At 45.3% G+C, this 18,578-nt stretch overlaps 1 protein-coding gene across 1 annotated transcript in view; it reads left to right on the top strand.

Moving 5' to 3' along the window:
- LOC138663017 (oocyte zinc finger protein XlCOF22-like) overlaps positions 1–18,578 on the top strand; it is a 35,411-nt gene that overhangs the window by 4,982 nt on the left and 11,851 nt on the right. The window contains exons 2-7 of the mRNA XM_069749066.1: positions 13,797–13,877; positions 17,070–17,219; positions 17,349–17,528; positions 17,611–17,734; positions 17,818–17,915; positions 18,114–18,204. Of these exons, the coding sequence (XP_069605167.1) occupies positions 17,142–17,219; positions 17,349–17,528; positions 17,611–17,734; positions 17,818–17,915; positions 18,114–18,204 (571 nt within the window). The 5' untranslated portion in view covers positions 13,797–13,877; positions 17,070–17,141. The remainder of the gene's footprint in view (positions 1–13,796; positions 13,878–17,069; positions 17,220–17,348; positions 17,529–17,610; positions 17,735–17,817; positions 17,916–18,113; positions 18,205–18,578) is intronic.

Below are 18,578 nucleotides of genomic sequence, written 5' to 3'. Positions count from 1 at the left end.
CCCCTCAGTCGTCTTTTTTCTAGACTAAATAATCCTAATTTCGCTAATCTATCTGGGTATTGTAGTTCTCCCATCCCCTTTATTAATTTTGTTGCCCTCCTTTGTACTCTCTCTAGTTCCATTATATCCTTCCTGAGCACCGGTGCCCAAAACTGGACACAGTACTCCATGTGCGGTCTAACTAGGGATTTGTACAGAGGCAGTATAATGCTCTCATCATGTGTATCCAGACCTCTTTTCATGCACCCCATGATCCTGTTTGCCTTGGCAGCTGCTGCCTGGCACTGGCTGCTCCAGGTAAGTTTATCATTAACTAGGATCCCCAAGTCCTTCTCCCTGTCAGATTTACCCAGTGGTTTCCCGTTCAGTGTGTAATGGTGATATTGATTCCCTCTTCCCATGTGTATAACCTTACATTTATCATTGTTAAACCTCATCTGCCACCTTTCAGCCCAAGTTTCCAACTTATCCAGATCCATCTGTAGCAGAATACTATCTTCTCTTGTATTAACTGCTTTACATAGTTTTGTATCATCTGCAAATATCGATATTTTACTATGTAAACCTTCTACCAGATCATTAATGAATATGTTGAAGAGAACAGGTCCCAATACCGACCCCTGCGGTACCCCACTGGTCACAGCGACCCAGTTAGAGACTATACCATTTATAACCACCCTCTGCTTTCTATCACTAAGCCAGTTACTAACCCATTTACACACATTTTCCCCCAGACCAAGCATTCTCATTTTGTGTACCAACCTCTTGTGCGGCACGGTATCAAACGCTTTGGAAAAATCGAGATATACCACGTCCAATGACTCACCGTGGTCCAGCCTATAGCTTACCTCTTCATAAAAACTGATTAGATTGGTTTGACAGGAGTGATTTCTCATAAACCCATGCTGATATGGAGTTAAACAGTTATTCTCATTGAGATAATCCAGAATAACATCCCTCAGAAACCCTTCAAATATTTTACCAACAATAGAGGTTAGACTTACTGGCCTATAATTTCCAGGTTCACTTTTAGAGCCCTTTTTGAATATTGGCACCACATTTGCTATGCGCCAGTCCTGCGGAACAGACCCTGTCGCTATAGAGTCACTAAAAATAAGAAATAATGGTTTATCTATTACATTACTTAGTTCTCTTAGTACTCGTGGGTGTATGCCATCCGGACCCGGAGATTTATCTATTTTAATCTTATTTAGCCGGTTTCGCACCTCTTCTTGGGTTAGATTGGTGACCCTTAATATAGGGTTTTCATTGTTTCTTGGGATTTCACCTAGCATTTCATTTTCCACCGTAATAATGTGTTTGTGTTTTTTTTTAACCATTTCAGACTATTGGATTAATAATGGATAGGTGTCATAATTGACGCCTCTCCATTATTAATCTGGCTTAATGTCACCTTACAATAGCAAGGTAACATAGTAACATAGTAACATAGTTAGTAAGGCCGAAAAAAGACATTTGTCCATCCAGTTCAGCCTATATTCCATCATAATAAATACCCAGATCTACGTCCTTCTACAGAACCTAATAATTGTATGATACAATATTGTTCTGCTCCAGGAAGACATCCAGGCCTCTCTTGAACCCCTCGACTGAGTTCGCCATCACCACCTCCTCAGGCAAGCAATTCCAGATTCTCACTGCCCTAACAGTAAAGAATCCTCTTCTATGTTGGTGGAAAAACCTTCTCTCCTCCAGACGCAAAGAATGCCCCCTTGTGCCCGTCACCTTCCTTGGTATAAACAGATCCTCAGCGAGATATTTGTATTGTCCCCTTATATACTTATACATGGTTATTAGATCGCCCCTCAGTCGTCTTTTTTCTAGACTAAATAATCCTAATTTCGCTAATCTATCTGGGTATTGTAGTTCTCCCATCCCCTTTATTAATTTTGTTGCCCTCCTTTGTACTCTCTCTAGTTCCATTATATCCTTCCTGAGCACCGGTGCCCAAAACTGGACACAGTACTCCATGTGCGGTCTAACTAGGGATTTGTACAGAGGCAGTATAATGCTCTCATCATGTGTATCCAGACCTCTTTTAATGCACCCCATGATCCTGTTTGCCTTGGCAGCTGCTGCCTGGCACTGGCTGCTCCAGGTAAGTTTATCATTAACTAGGATCCCCAAGTCCTTCTCCCTGTCAGATTTACCCAGTGGTTTCCCGTTCAGTGTGTAATGGTGATATTGATTCCCTCTTCCCATGTGTATAACCTTACATTTATCATTGTTAACCCCTTCATGACCCAGCCTATTTTGACCTTAAAGACCTTGCCGTTTTTTGCAATTCTGACCAGTGTCCCTTCATAAGGTAATAACTCAGGAACGCTTCAATGGATCCTAGCGGTTCTGAGATTGTTTTTTCGTGACATATTGGGCTTCATGTTAGGGGTAAATTTAGGTCAATAAATTCTGAGTTTATTTGTGATAAAAACGGAAATTTGGCGAAAATTTTGAAAATTTCGCAATTTTCACATTTTGAATTTTTATTCTGTTAAACCAGAGAGTTATGTGACACAAAATAGTTAATAAATAACATTTCCCACACGTCTACTTTACATCAGCACAATTTTGGAAACAAAATTTTTTTTTGCTAGGAAGTTATAAGGGTTAAAATTTGACCAGCGATTTCTCATTTTTACAACGAAATTTACAAAACCATTTTTTTTAGGGACCACCTCACATTTGAAGTCAGTTTGAGGGGTCTATATGGCTGAAAATACCCAAAAGTGACACCATTCTAAAAACTGCACCCCTCAAGGTGCACAAAACCACATTCAAGAAGTTTATTAACCCTTCAGGTGCTTCACAGCAGCAGAAGCAACATGGAAGGAAAAAATGAACATTTAACTTTTTAGTCACAAAAATGATTTTTCAGCAACAATTTTTTTATTTTCCCAATGGTAAAAGGAGAAACTGAACCACGTACGTTGTTGTCCAATTTGTCCTGAGTACGCTGATACCTCATATGTGGGGGTAAACCACTGTTTGGGCGCACGGCAGGGCTTGGAAGGGAAGGAGCGCCATTTGACTTTTTGAATGAAAAATTGGCTGCACTCTTTAGCGGACACCATGTCACATTTGGAGAGCCCCCGTGTGCCTAAAAATTGGAGCTCCCCCACAAGTGACCCCATTTTGGAAACTAGACGCCCCAAGGAACTTATCTAGATGCATAGTGAGCCCTTTAAACCCCCAGGTGCTTCACAAATTGATCCGTAAAAATGAAAAAGTACTTTTTTTTCACAAAAAAATTCTTTTAGCCTCAATTTTTTCATTTTCACATGGACAACAGGATAAAATGGATCCTAAAATTTGTTTGGCAATTTCTCCTGAGTACACCGATACTTCACATGTGGGGGTAAACCACTGTTTGGGCACATGGTAAGGCTCGGAAGGGAAGGCGCGCCATTTGACTTTTTGAATGAAAAATTATCTCCATCGTTAGCTGACACCATGTCGCGTTTGGAGAGACCCTGTGTGCTTAAACATTGGAGCTCCCCCACAAGTGACCCCATTTTGGAAACTGGACCCCCCAAGGAACTTATCTAGATGCCTAGTGAGCACTTTAAACCCTCAGGTGCTTCACAAATTGATCCGTAAAAATGAAAAAGTACTTTTTTTTTCACAAAAAATTTATTTTCGCCTCAATTTTTTCATTTTCACATGGGCAATAGGATAAAATGGATCCTAAAATTTGTTGAGCAATTTCTCCCGAGTACGCCGATACCTCATATGTGGGGGTAAACCACTGTTTGGGCACACGGCAGGGCTCGGAAGGGAAGGCGCGCCTTTTAACTTTTTGAATGGAAAATTAGCTCCAATTGTTAGCGGACACCATGTCGCATTTGGAGAGCCCCTGTGTGCCTATGCAATGGAGCTCCCCCACAAGTGACCCCATTTTGGAAACTAGACCCCCCCAGGAACTTATCTAGATGCATACTGAGCACTTTAAACCCCCAGGTGCTTCACAGAAGTTTATAATGCAGAGCCATGAAAATAAAAAATAATTTTTCTTTTCTCAAAAATGATTTTTTAGCCTGGAATTTCCTATTTTGCCAATGGTAATAGGAGAAATTGGACCACAAATGTTGTTGTCCAGTTTGTCCTGAGTATGCAGATACCCCATATGTGGGGGTAAACCACTGTTTGGGCGCACGGCAGGGCTCAGAAGGGAAGGCACGCCATTTGGCTTTTTAAATGGAAAATTATCTCCAATCATTAGCGGACACCATGTCGCGTTTGGAGAGCCCCTGTGTGCCTAAACATTGGAGATCCCCCACAAATTACCCCATTTTGGAAACTAGACCCCCAAAGGAACTAATCTAGATGTGTAGTGAGCACTTTGATCCCTCAAGTGCTTCACAGAAGTTTATAACGCAGAGCCATGAAAATAAAAAAAAAAAATTATTTTCTCAAAAATGAATTTTAGCCCGCAATTTTTTATTTTCCCAAGGGTAACAGGAGAAATTTGACCCCAAAAGTTGTTGTCCAGTTTCTCCTGAGTACGCTGATACCCCATATGTGGGGGTAAACCACTGTTTAGGCACATGCTGGGGCTCGGAAGTGAAGTAGTGACGTTTTGAAATGCAGACTTTGATGGAATGCTCTGTGGGCGTCACGTTGCGTTTGCAGAGCCCCTGATGTGGCTAAACAGTAGAAACCCCCCACAAGTGACCCCATTTTGGAAACTAGACCCCGAAAGGAACTTATCTAGATGTGAGGTGAGCACTTTGAACCCCCAAGTGCTTCACAGAAGTTCATAACACAGAGCAGTGAAAATAATAAATACGTTTTCTTTCCTCAAAAATAATTTTTTAGCCCAGAATTTTTTGTTTTCCCAAGGGTTACAGGAGAAATTGGACCACAAAAGTTGTTGTCCAGTTTCTCCTGAGTACGCTGATACCCCATGTGTGGGGGTAAACCACTGTTTGGGCACACGTGGGGGCTCAGAAGGGAAGTAGTGACTTTTGAAATGCAGACTTTGATGGAATGGTCTGCGGGCGTCACATTGCGTTTGCAGAGCCCCTGGTGTGCCTAAACAGTAGAAACCCCCCACAAGTGACCCCATTTTGGAAACTAGACCCCCAAAGGAACTTATCTAGATGTGTGGTGAGCACTTTCAACCCCCAAGTGCTTTACAGAAGTTTATAACGCAGAGCCGTGAAAATAATAAATACGTTTTCTTTCCTCAAAAATAATTTTTTAGCCCAGAATTTTTTATTTTCCCAAGGGTTACAGGAGAAATTGGACCACAAAAGTTGTTGTCCAGTTTCTCCTGAGTACGCTGATGCCCCATGTGTGGGGGTAAACCACTGTTTGGGCACACGTGGGGGCTCAGAAGGGAAGTAGTGACTTTTGAAATGCAGACTTTGATGGAATGGTCTGCGGGCGTCACGTTGCGTTTGCAGAGCCCCTGGTGTGCCTAAACAGTAGAAACCCCCCACAAGTGACCCCATTTTGGAAACTAGACCCCCCAAGGAACTTATCTAGATATGTGGTGAGCACTTTGAACCCCCAAGTGCTTCACAGACGTTTACAACGCAGAGCCGTGAAAATAAAAAATCATTTTTCTTTCCTCAAAAATGATGTTTTAGCAAGCAATTTTTTATTTTCTCAAGGGTAACAGGAGAAATTGGACCCCAGTAATTGTTGCGCAGTTTGTCCTGAGTATGCTGGTACCCCATATGTGGGGGTAAACCACTGTTTGGGCACACGTCGGAGTTCGGAAGTGAGGGAGCACCATTTGAATTTTTGAATACAAGATTCGCTGGAATCAATGGTGGCGCCATGTTGCGTTTGGAGACCCCCTGAAGTGCCTAAACAGTGGAAACCCCTCAATTCTACCTCCAACACACCCCTAACCCTTATCCCAACTGTAGCCGTAACCCTAATCACAACCCTAACCCCAACACACCCCTAACCACAACCCTAACTCCAACACACCCCTAACCCTAACCACAACCCTAATTCCAACCCAACTCTAAGGCTATGTGCCAACGTTGCGGATTCGTATGAGATTTTTCAGCATCATTTTTGAAAAATCCGCGGGTAAAAGGCACTGCGTTTTACCTGTGGATTTACCGTGGATTTCCAGTGTTTTTTGTGCGGATTTCACCTGTGGATTCCTATTGAGGAACAGGTGTAAAACGCTGCGGAATCCGCACAAAGAATTGGCATGCTGCGGAAAATACAACGCAGCGTTCCCGCGCGGTATTTTCTGCACCATGGGCACAGCGGATTTGGTTTTCCATATGTTTACATGGTACTGTAAACCTGATGGAACACTGCTGCGGATCCGCAGCGGCCAATCCGCACCGTGTGCACATAGCCTAATTCTAAAGGTATGTGCACACGCTGCGGAAAACGCTGCGGATCCGCAGCAGTTTCCCATGAGTTTACAGTTCAATGTAAACCTATGGGAACCAAAAATCGCTGTACACATGCTGCGGAAAAACTGCACGGAAACGCAGCGGTTTACATTCCGCAGCATGTCACTTCTTTCTGCGGATTCCGCAGCGGTTTTACAACTGCTCCAATAGAAAATCGCAGTTGTAAAACCGCAGTGAAATGCGCAGAAAAACCGCGGTAAATCCACGATAAATCGGCAGCGGTTTAGCACTGTGGATTTTTCAAATCCGCTGCGGAAAAATCCGCATAGGACCAGAATACGTGTGCACATACCGAAACCCTAACCCTAGCCCTAACCCTAGCCCTAACCCTACCCCTAACCCTACCCCTAACCCTAGCCCTAACCCTACCCCTAACCCTACCCCTACCCCTAACCCTACCCCTAACCCTACCCCTAACCCTAACCCTAGTTCTTACCCCAACCTTAGTGAAAAAAAAAAAATTCTTTATTTTTTTTATTGTCCCTATCTATGGGGGTGACAAGGGGGGGGGTCATTTACTATTTTTTTTATTTTGATCACTGAGATAGGTTATATCTCAGTGATCAAAATTCACTCTGGAACGAATCTGCCGGCCGGCAGATTCGGCGGGCGCACTGCACATGCGCCCGCCATTTTGGAAGATGGCGGCGCCCAGGAAAGAAGACGGACGGACCTCGGGCGGCCAGGTAAGTATAAGGGGGGGGAGATCAGGGCACGGGGGGGCGTCGGAGCACGGGGGGGTGGATCGGATCATGGGGGGGGTGGATCGGAACACGGGAGGGAGGATTGGAGCACGGGGAAGGATTGGAGCACGGGGTGAGGGATCGCTGTGCGGGGGGGGTGGATCGGAGCACGGGGGGGTCGCTGTGTGCGGGGGGGGGGATCGGAGTGCGGGGGGGTTTGATTGGAGCGCGGGGGGTGTGATTGGTGCACGGGCAAGCGGACAGGAGGACGGGGGAGCGGAGCACAGGACGGAGGGGAGCGGACCACAGATCGGGGGGCTGGGGGGGCGATCGGAGGAGTGGGGTGGGTGCACATAAGTGTTTCCAGCCATGGCCGATGATATTGCAGCATCGGCCATGGCTGGATTGTAATATTTCACCAGTTTTTTAGGTGAAATATTACAAATCGCTCTGATTGGCAGTTTCACTTTCAACAGCCAATCAGAGCGATCATAGCCACGAGGGGGTGAAGCCACCCCCCCTGGGCTAAACTACCACTCCCCCTGTCCCTGCAGATCGGGTGAAATGGGAGTTAACCCTTTCACCCGGCCTGCAGGGACGCGATCTTTCCATGACGCATATGCTGCGTCATGGGTCGGAATGGCACCGACTTTCATGACGCAGCGTATGCGTCAAAGGTCGGGAAGGGGTTAAACCTCATCTGCCACCTTTCAGCCCAAGTTTCCAACTTATCCAGATCCATCTGTAGCAGAATACTATCTTCTCTTGTATTAACTGCTTTACATAGTTTTGTATCATCTGCAAATATCGATATTTTACTGTGTAAACCTTCTACCAGATCATTAATGAATATGTTGAAGAGAACAGGTCCCAATACTGACCCCTGCGGTACCCCACTGGTCACTTCGACCCAGTTAGAGACTATACCATTTATAACCACCCTCTGCTTTCTATCACTAAGCCAGTTACTAACCCATTTACACACATTTTCCCCCAGACCAAGCATTCTCATTTTGTGTACCAACCTCTTGTGCGGCACGGTATCAAAGGTGACATTAACCCTTCATTACCCCATATCCCACCGCTACACGGGAATGGGAAGAGAGTGGCCAAGTGCCAGAAATAGGCGCATCTTCCAGATGTGCCTTTTCTGGGGTGGCTGGGGGCAGATGTTTTTAGCCGGGGGGGGGGGCAAATACCATGGACCCTCTCCAGGCTATTAATATCTTCCCTCAGTCACTGGCTTTACTACTCTGGCGGAGAAAATTGCGCGGGAGCCCACGTCAATTTTTTCCGCGATTTAACCCTTAAATATAATAGAGCGCCCAAATTTTGCACATACACACTACTAACATTAGTAGTGTGGAATATGCAAAAAAAAAAGGGGATATGAGATGGTTTACTGTATGTAACCATGTCTCATATCATGTCGGGTTTAGGTAGGAGATAGCAAAAGCCGGCAATTGAATTACCGGCTTTTCTGCTATCTAGCGCTGCATTAAATATATATATATATATATATATATATATATATATATATATATATATATATATATATAGGTGTCTCCCTGACATATGTATATGTATATATACCTATTCTATGTGTATATATCTACTCTAATCTAACCTGTCAGTGTGATTTTACTTTACACTGCGCTGAATTACTGGCTTTTCAAAGGAGACCCATGCGTAAAAATCGGACAGCAATACGGATGTCATACGGATGTTGCGATAAAAAAAATCGCATCACACTCGAATGACACTCGCAGACGTTACATCCGTTTTTTCGGTCCGTAATTCGGACCGGTTTTTTTTTCTCAAGTGGAAAGGGGCACTAAGAGGAGAGCTGTTGGGACTCTCATACTGAATGTGTGGCTGGTAGGGGCCATTATACTGGGGTTGTGGTGGACTGTAAATGCCTCCATACTGAGTGGGGTGTTTTATTTTGTATAGCAGGTTGTGGTGGCTATAATTAGAGATGACCAATAAAACAAAAAGAAAAAAAGTAGCTGCACAGCTGCAGAATCCAAAGAGATATTGAATGGAGACTTTCAGTAAGTGGTAATCCAATAGGTAAACAGAGGTGCTCGCGTGAAAATGAGAGATCAAATCATGGTAAATCATAGAACAAACGCGGCAGCACTCACCGGTCCTGTAGTCAGAAGTTCCTTTATTCAAATATAGACAAACATCTTCACGGCTCAGGGGAACAGGGCAGTGAGAGGAGTGTGCAGGAGGAGACGATGGCCGTTTCGCGCTTGAAACAGCGTAGAAGCACACTCCTCTCACTGCCCTGTTCCTCCGAGCCGTGAAGATGTTTATCTATATTTGAATAAAGGAACTTCTGACTACAGGACCGGTGAGTGCTGCCGCGTTTGTTCTATGATTTACCATAATTAGAGATGAGCTAATATGTTCGGAAAGCGATAGCCAAACATAAATTCGGCACGAATATGGTGCATTCGGATTCATGATCGGTAACATGAGCATTTTTCTTAAGATCGGAAAAAGTCGGTAACATTCGGTAAAATACGTAATAGAAGCCGGCAATACATATGTCACTTTTAGTAAAATCACAGCCACCAATGTTGGAGACTGGGGTTCAAATCCTGGCTCTGCCCTGTTGGGCATAATATACCAGTAGTGGTCCATAACACTATGGTGCCTACCTCAATAAACATGAGTGTCATGATCAAAGAGAGTCATGCCGGCTCAGACGTCACCTGGATTTACAAGGTCCACGTCAGATGTCGAGGAACCAGGACAATCTGATGATACATGGGCTACTGGACCAAACCATGCATGGACAAGGCAAGAGAACCTGGATCTGATGAAATGCTACTATATCAGCAGACCAAATGGGAGAGGATGTATGAAGCGTATGAGAAACTCTGGATGGATACAAGACCTGCATGTCCACTAACTGAGAAACAAGTAGTCACACAAAGTTTCAATATCATAAAGAGAAAGCTATAATCACAACTTGAGATGGATCAACTGCACTGCAGATCCACCCCACATGAAGACCTGGAAGAACAACATGCGCAACCCCTTGAAGATCCTGATCCAACTCTGCAACTAGAGAGCACTGCAGCTGATCTGAAACAGAAGATCTTAGAAGAACTAAATACTTTCAAAACCAGATAATGCCTGCCAAGGCTCAGCAAAGAAACACCACCATACAGTATGCTAGAGGATGCCAATAGAGCAGCTCTTGCATCAATACCTATCACCACAACTCAAACTAATAACCTGATCTATGCTACTGCCTCAGCAATCATGGAAATGCTTGGCTATACAACCAGCAGGAATCTACCACACAAGACAAGACCCAAGGTGCAGACTATGCAAAGAAACCTCAGAAACTGTCTAACGCATAGTGGCAGGATGCAAAATGCAAGCACGAACAGCGTATACTGAATGCCACAAACAAGTAGCGGGAATTGTATACAGGAACATCTGCACAGCATATGGGCTAATTCCCCCTAAGTCCAGGTGGGAGACCCCAGAAAAAGTGGTGGAGAATGAAAGGGCTAAAATCCTGTGGGACTTCAAGATCCAGATGGATAAGCAGGTGTTGGCTAACCAACCAGACATTGTGACAGTAGACAAGTATCAGAAGACAGCAATGATCATAGATGTGGCAGTGCCAAGTGACAGCAACATCAAAGAGAAGGAATATGAGATGGAGAAATACCAGAGCCTCAAAGGAGAACTGGAGAAGATGTGGAAGGTGAAGGCAACAGTGATTCCAGTGGTGATAGGAGAACTTGGAGCAGTGACCCCTAAGTGGGAAGAATGGCTACGACAGATCCCAGGAGCAACATCTGAGCTCTCTGTCCAGAAAAGCGCAATGCTGGGAACAACTAAGATCCTGCTCAAGAACCCTCAAACTCCCAGGCCTCTGGTAGAGGACCCGAGAATGAGGAAGGACAACAAAGTCCACCTCCATTGGTGGTGAGAAGGAAGTTTTTTTTAATAGATGTCAGTGACATAGTGCATATATATTACATGGATCGATAGAAGAAAAGCCGGTAATTCTGAAGCTGCGGCAGTGTAACATCACTACAGGAGCCGACAGGATAGAAGACATGGATTACATATAGTAAATAGAATAGATAGATATATAGATGTCAGTGACAAACATGTATTTAATTAATAAAAGATCATTTTTCTGAAAAAAATGGTGTGGGCTCTGTGAGATTCCCGCTAGCAACGTGAGGAAGTCGCAACATGCAGAGGCGAGTTCACCGGGAGAATTTCACTGCTGTGAATTTCAACTCTCCTCTGCACTGTGCGACTTTCTCATGGTGCTAGCGGGGATCTCACTGAGGTCTCCGTAGTTCAGCCCGGCTGGGAGCGCAGCCTCAGTGACGTCACCGCTAGTCACTGATGCTGCGTTCCCAGCAGCTCATTCACGAGTGGTTCTCAGCCTGGATGGTCACATCTTGGCACCGTCCAGGTTGAAAACTGTTTCTCCCCCAGACATGGATCACGGCGTGGGACAGAATGACAGGCAGGTATGGTATATTGTTGTTTTTATATTTTAGTTTTAGTACAGGAGATCGAGGGCTTTGGTGGAATTAGGCGAGGTCGTAAGTATGGTTTAATTGAGATTATTAAATAAGTTGATGTAATTTTTTCAATTCACTTTATTCTTGCTGTGTCTTTGAGTCACCCGCCAGGGCCGTGGGGTCCTCAGTACCGGGTCCGGTACTTAAAAGGGATGTCACGGTGGTTGCGACCCCGTCCATGGCCCTGGGCGCTTAAAGGGCCACTGTCACCCCCCTCCAGCCGTTATAAACTAAAAGAGCCACCTTGTGCAGCAGTAATGCTGCACTCTAACAAGGTGGCTCTTTTAGTTTTTGTTTCTGTTATTGCCACAATAAATGTATTTATAATTCTGCTGAAATACCTGTCTTTGTCCATGGAGGCGGGTCTGAAGCCTCCTCTTAGAAGCGCCCAACTGCCGTCAGTCATCTGTTGGGTTGATTTTCGCCGCCCCCTCAGCGCTGTTATTGTGTGAAATCCGGCGCCTGCGCTCTGCTCTTCTGCCTTGCGCAGGCGCATAGAGCATTATCCGTCCGAGCGCTGATGCCGGGTTCCTTTCTGCGCCTGTGCGGTCAGTGCGGCCAGCCTGTTACTGAATCCCCGCCCCGCACTGTGTTATGCAGTATGCACAGTGCGGGGCTGGGATTCCTTGGCATGCGCACTGCACTTGTCAGACGCTCCACAGGTCCCCCACCTTCCAGCGTTGTTCTGTGCGGCTGTTCCAGACGCCGGCAAGGATACCTGTATATTCCGGCAACGCTGAAAGGCGGGGGACCTGGGGAGCGTCTGAGAAGCGCAGTGTGCATGCCCAGGAATCCCAGCCCCGCACTGTGCATAATGCATAACACAGTGCGGGGTGGGGATTCAGTAACAGGGTGGCCGCACTGCCCGCACAGGCGCAGAACGGAACCCGGCACCAACGCTAGGACGGCAAATGCTCTATGCGCCTGCGCAAGGCAGAAGAGCAGAGCGCAGGCACCGGAATTCACACAATAACAACGCTGAGGGGGCGGCGAAAATCTACACAAGAGATGAGTGACGGCAGTTGGGCGCTTCTAAGAGGAGGCTTCAGACCCGCCTCCATGGACAAAGACAGGTATTTCAGCAGAATTATAAATACATTTATTGTGGGAATAACAGAAACAAAAACTAAAAGAGCCACCTTGTTAGAATGCAGCATTACTGCTGCACAAGGTGGCTCTTTTAGTTTATAACGGCTGGAGGGGGGTGACAGTGGTCCTTTAATCAAAGGAAAAGTCTTTTAGGGGTTTTATGATTAAAGCTTGTGACGCCAACTGAGGTACTCGGTCAATAGGAACCGACGCTGTTTAAAGGGCCCCTCTGGGGGTGATGGTATGGCAGCTAGATGGTATGACTTCCCACAGGTGAAGTAGGTCCCCCGGACTCCTGATGTATAGGTGAAGATAGTGAATGGTGCAATGAAGAACGAGGACACAGGTTTGCTGTCTCTTTACCTGGTTTACTAAAGGCTTCAGGCAACCGCAGTCCAGGGCACCAGACAACAGGTACAGGCAGGGTCCGGCCAGCTTGGAAGCGAATCCGGAGTCTCTCTTACCAGGTGGAGATCAAAGCCTTCCTTCATGTGCAATGGTGTTGTAGTCCCTTACTGCCTAAGGCTTCCAATAAGGTCCTCACAGTTCCTCTCTGTCCCCCCATAAAGGTTAGGACACAACCTGTATTACAGGTGAACTGGGCCTTTTTATAGGGTCTCTATCTGAAGGTGCCTTTTAAGGCCTAAATGGTGATTTATCTATCTATTTATAGTTTGTTTCTTTCTTCACCACTGCTCTTAAGTACTGTATATTGTTTTCCCACCTATATTGAGAGGGATATTGTAGGGAAGAAAGGAATAGCCTGCGTTGAGCGAGGGCGCCAAAAAATCGTTTCTTGGGGTGCCAACCTCCACAGCAAGGCAGGTGTGAGAAGTAGGATTTATTTAGGACCTTAATAGGTGGTTAATTTGGTGATATATTTTTTTTTTCTTTATCATATATGGTATCTACCCAAGCTCTTTTATTCTGGGTCTGGGTTTTATATTGTATAAATTAAATGTGAAGTTTTAAAGGGATTATATGTACGTACTTTGATTTACTAATTCTTACTATATTTTGTTTTTTGGTGCACACCTGTGAAGTGAAAACCATTTCCGGTAACTACCTCTTGAAGCTCATCAAGAGAATGCCAAGAGTGTGCAAAGCAGTCATCAAAGCAAAAGGTGGCTACTTTGAAGAACCTTGAATATAAGACATATTTTCAGTTGTTTCACATGTGTTAATTCATAGCTTTGATGCCTTCAGTGTGAAAAATCTTTAAATGAGAAAGTGTGTCCAAACTTTTGGTCAGTACTGTATATACTCAAAGAAATAAAGGGAACATTTAAACAACAGAATATAACTCCAAGTAAATCAAACTTCTGTGAAATCAAACTGTCCACTTAGGAAGCAAGACTGATTGACAAATCAATTTCATATGCTGTTGTGCAAATGGACTAGACAACACATGGAAATTATTGGCAATTATCAAGACCCCCTCAATAAAGGAGTGACTCTGCAGGTGGGGACCACAGACCATATCTCAGTACCAATGCTTTCTGGCTTATGTTTTGGTCACTTTTGAATGGTGGTTGTGCTTTCATACTCATGGTAGATGGACTCTACGGCCCACACAAGTGGCTCAGGTAGTGCAGCTCATCTGGGATGGCACATCAGTGTGAGCTGTGGCAAGAAGGTTTGCTGTGTCTGTCAGCGTAGTGTCCAGAGGCTGGAGGTGCTACCAGAAGACAGGCCAGTCCACCAGGAGACGTGGAGGGGGCCATAGGAGGGCAACAACCCAACAGTAAAACCGCTACTTCAGCCTTTGTCCAAGGAAGAACAGGTGGAGCACTGCCAGAGCCCTGCAAAATGACCTCCAGCAGGCCACAAATGTGCATGTGTCTACACAAACGGTTAGAAACCGACTCCATGAGGATGGTCTGAGTGCCCAACGTCCACAGATGGGGGTTGTGCTCACAGCCCAACAACGTGCAGGATGCTCAGCATTTGCCACAGAACACCAGGATTGGCAAATTCACCACTGGCGCCCTGTGCTCTTCACAGATGAAAACAGGTTCACACTGAGCACATGTGACACACGTGACAGAGTCTGGAGACACCGTGGAGAGCGATCTGCTGCCTGCAACATCCTTCAGCATGACCGCTTTGGCAGTGGATCAGTAATGGTGTGGGGTGGCATTTCTTTGCAGGGCCGCACAGCCCTCCATGTGCTTGCCAGGGGTAGCCTGACTGCCATTAGGTCCCGAGATGAGATCCTCAGATTCCTTGTGAGACCATATGCTGGTGCGGTTGGCCCTGGGTTCCTCCTAATGCAGGACAATGCCAGACTTCATGTGGCTGGAGTGTGTCAGCAGTTCCTGCAAGATGAAAGCATTGAAGCTATGGACTGGCCCGCCCGTTCCCCAGACCTGAATCAGATTGAACACATCTGGGACATCATGTCTCGCACCATCCACCAATGTCACGTTGCACCACATACTGTACAGAAATTGGCAGATGATTTAGTCCAGGTCTGGGAGGCGATCAGTCCGATCATCCGCCGCATCAGGAGACTGCCCAGGCATTGTAGGGAGGTCATACAGGCACGTGGAGGCCAGACACACTACTGAGCATCATTTCCTTGTTTTGAGGAATTTCCACAGAAGTTTGATCAGCCTGCAATTTGATTTTCCACTTTGATTTTGAGTATCGCTCCAAATTCAGGCCTCCATTGGTTAATAAATTTGATTTCCATTGATGATTTTTGTGTGATTTTGTTGAATATATTATATTATATATTATATTATATATATATATATATATATATACACACTAGCTGAAGAGCCCGACCCGGCACTGCCCGGGCATAGTAACTAACTGTGGTTAGTTATAACAAATTATAATGATTATCCTCCATCCCATAGTCCAGTGCCCATATACTACTATTATTATTATTATTTATATGGCACCATTGATTTCATGGTCCATATATTACTACTGGCCCCTGTGTGCCCCCATATATTACTGCTGGCCCCTGTGTGCCCCCATATATTACTACTGGCCCCTGTGTGCCCCCCATATATTACTACTAGCCCCTGTGTGCCCCCATATATTACTACTGGCCCCTGTGTGCCCCCATATATTACTACTGGCCCCTGTGCAACCCCATATATTACTACTGGCCCCTGTGTGCGCCATATATCACTGCTGGCCCCTGTGTGCCCCCATATATTACTACTGGCCCCTGTGTGCCCCCATATATTAGTAATGTCCCCTGTGTGTCCCCATATATTAGTACTGGCCCCTGTGTGCCCCCATATATTACTCCTGGCCCCTGTGTGCCCCCATATATTACTACTGGCCCCTGTGTACCCCCATATATTACTACTGGCCCCTATATGCCCCCATATATTAGTAATGTCCCCTATGTGTCCCAATATATTAATGTCCCCTATGTTCTCCCATATATTAGTACTCTCCCCTGTGTCCCCATATATTAGTAATGTCCCCTGTGTGCCCCCAAATATTAGTTCTCCCCTATGTGTCCCCATATATTAGTAATGTCACCTTTGTGCCCAAATATATTAGTAATGTCCCCTATGTGCCCTCATATATTAGTAATGTCACCTATGTGCCCCCATATATTAGTATTCTCCCCTGTGTCCCCATATATTAGTAATGTCCCCTGTGTGTCCCCATATATTAGTACTGGCCCCTGTGTGCCCCCATATATTACTCCTGGCCCCTGTGTGCCCCCATATATTACTACTGGCCCCTGTGTACCCCCATATATTACTACTGGCACTATGGGGGCTACTATGTGCCCCCATATATTAGTATTCTCCTTTGTGTCCCCATATATTAGTAATGTCTCTAATGTGCTCCCATATATTAGTACTCTCCCCTGTGTCCCATGTTAGTAATGTCCCCTATGTGCCCCATGTATTACTAATGTTCCCTATGTGCCCCCATATATTAGTACTATCCCCTATGTGTTCCCATATATTAGTAATGTCACTTGTGTGCCCCCATATATTAGTAATGTCTCCTACGTGCCCCCATATATTAGTACTCTACCCTATGTGTCCCCATATATTAGTAATGTCACCTCTGTGCCCCCATATATTAGTATTCTCCCCTGTGTCCCCATGTTAGTAATGTCCCCTATGTTCCCCATGTATTACTAATGTCCCCTATGTGCCCCATATATTAGTACTCTCCCCTATGTGTTCCCATATATTAGTAATGTCACCTGTGTGCCCCCATATATTAGTACTCTACCCTATGTGTCCCCATATATTAGTAATGTCCAAAATGTGCCCCCATATATTACAATGGATTTTTATGATGTTACATCGGCTCATCTTCTCATTCAGGTCTCTACAATATCGGATCCTCTCAGTGAAGATCTTCTACAAAAGAAAATTTCCCTAATTTACCCATCAAGGATGGATATGGACAGAGACAAGATGGCGGAGAGGATATTACACCTCACCCTAGAGATCCTCTTCCGGCTTACTGGAGAGGTGAGAGATTCTGATGACGTCACATTACATCATTCTTATCTATGGGAATAACAGATGGACAGAACTGGAGAGGTGAGGACTCTGGAAATGTCTGTAGTGAGATTTATTAATGTGTCTCTCCATTACCAGGATTACACAGTGGTGAAGAAGACCTCTAGTGATCGCTGTCAGGACCTTGTGTCTGAGGGATGGGGAAGACCCCTGAGCCCAATCACGGGGCCTCCACCTCACCCCCTGATCCATGAGGACATCAATGACCAGAAGATCCTAGAACTCATCCACAAGATGATTGAGCTGCTGACTGGAGAGGTGACACTGCTGAGAATGCTGGGACATTATACAGTAACACTATGAAGGGATCGGGGGATGACGGTATCATTATATGTGTCAGGTTCCTATAAGGTGTCAGGATGTCTCTGTCTATTTCTCCATGGAGGAGTGGGAGTATTTAGAAGGACACAGAGATCTGTACAAGAACGTCATAATGGAGGTTTCCCAGCCCCTCACATCTCCAGGTAATAGACAGAACTAAATACACACGGCCTATAATTATCTGTATGTAAAGAATGAATTCACTCCCTGTATGTGTTTCCTCCAGATCTACCCAGTAAGAGGACAACACCAGAGAGATGTCCCCGTCCTCTTCTTCCACAGGACTGTAACCAAGAAGATCCCAATGCTCCTCAGGATCATCAGGTAGATGGAGAGAAGGTGTCAGGAGATCTCCCCTATCATGTGTAGACGCCGGTGAAGGTCTTGTGCTCAGTCTTGTTTTATCCACCAGCATTATATGTTTTATACTTGTGTAATGAGAACGGTGGAGATGGCAGGATTAGAGCTGATCATAGATGGGACTTCTCCATCTGTCGGTGACTTTTACAATATTTGTTTCAGGGTGAAGATCTGACCCATATTAATACTACAGAGACATATGTGAGGGGGGATGAGCGGTGTAAAGAGGAGATTCCCACATATGGCTACCCAGGTGAGTAGTGACCACTAAATGCAGAGAAGTCACAGATTCTTCTCATCACCGGCTGTGGCTGCTTTATCGGTGGTGTAGTCCGGCCGTATTACCATGATCACCATTTTGTCTCTAGACAACAACATTCTCCTGCACCCAAAACTGTTCAAATGACTTTGGGCATTGAAAGCCCTTTTCTATAGAACTTACAACCTGGTAGATCCACCTACCCCCTGGGTTTAGGAGACGCTGTTACCTGCCCAGATCTGTAAACTATAAAGCCAAATGACAGCGTACGTAGAATGTGCTGACAAGATAGAAAATCACTTGAAGAAAAATATGATGATGGGCCTGTAAGAGAAAGCGGAGGGTAATGATGCTGTTGGCTTCCTAGA

This window comes from Ranitomeya imitator, chromosome 2 (assembly GCF_032444005.1).
Source record: "Ranitomeya imitator isolate aRanImi1 chromosome 2, aRanImi1.pri, whole genome shotgun sequence".
NCBI lineage: Eukaryota > Metazoa > Chordata > Amphibia > Anura > Dendrobatidae > Ranitomeya > Ranitomeya imitator.
The sequence above is the reverse complement of the archived record's forward strand: the minus strand, read 5'-3'. Positions and strand labels throughout refer to the sequence as shown.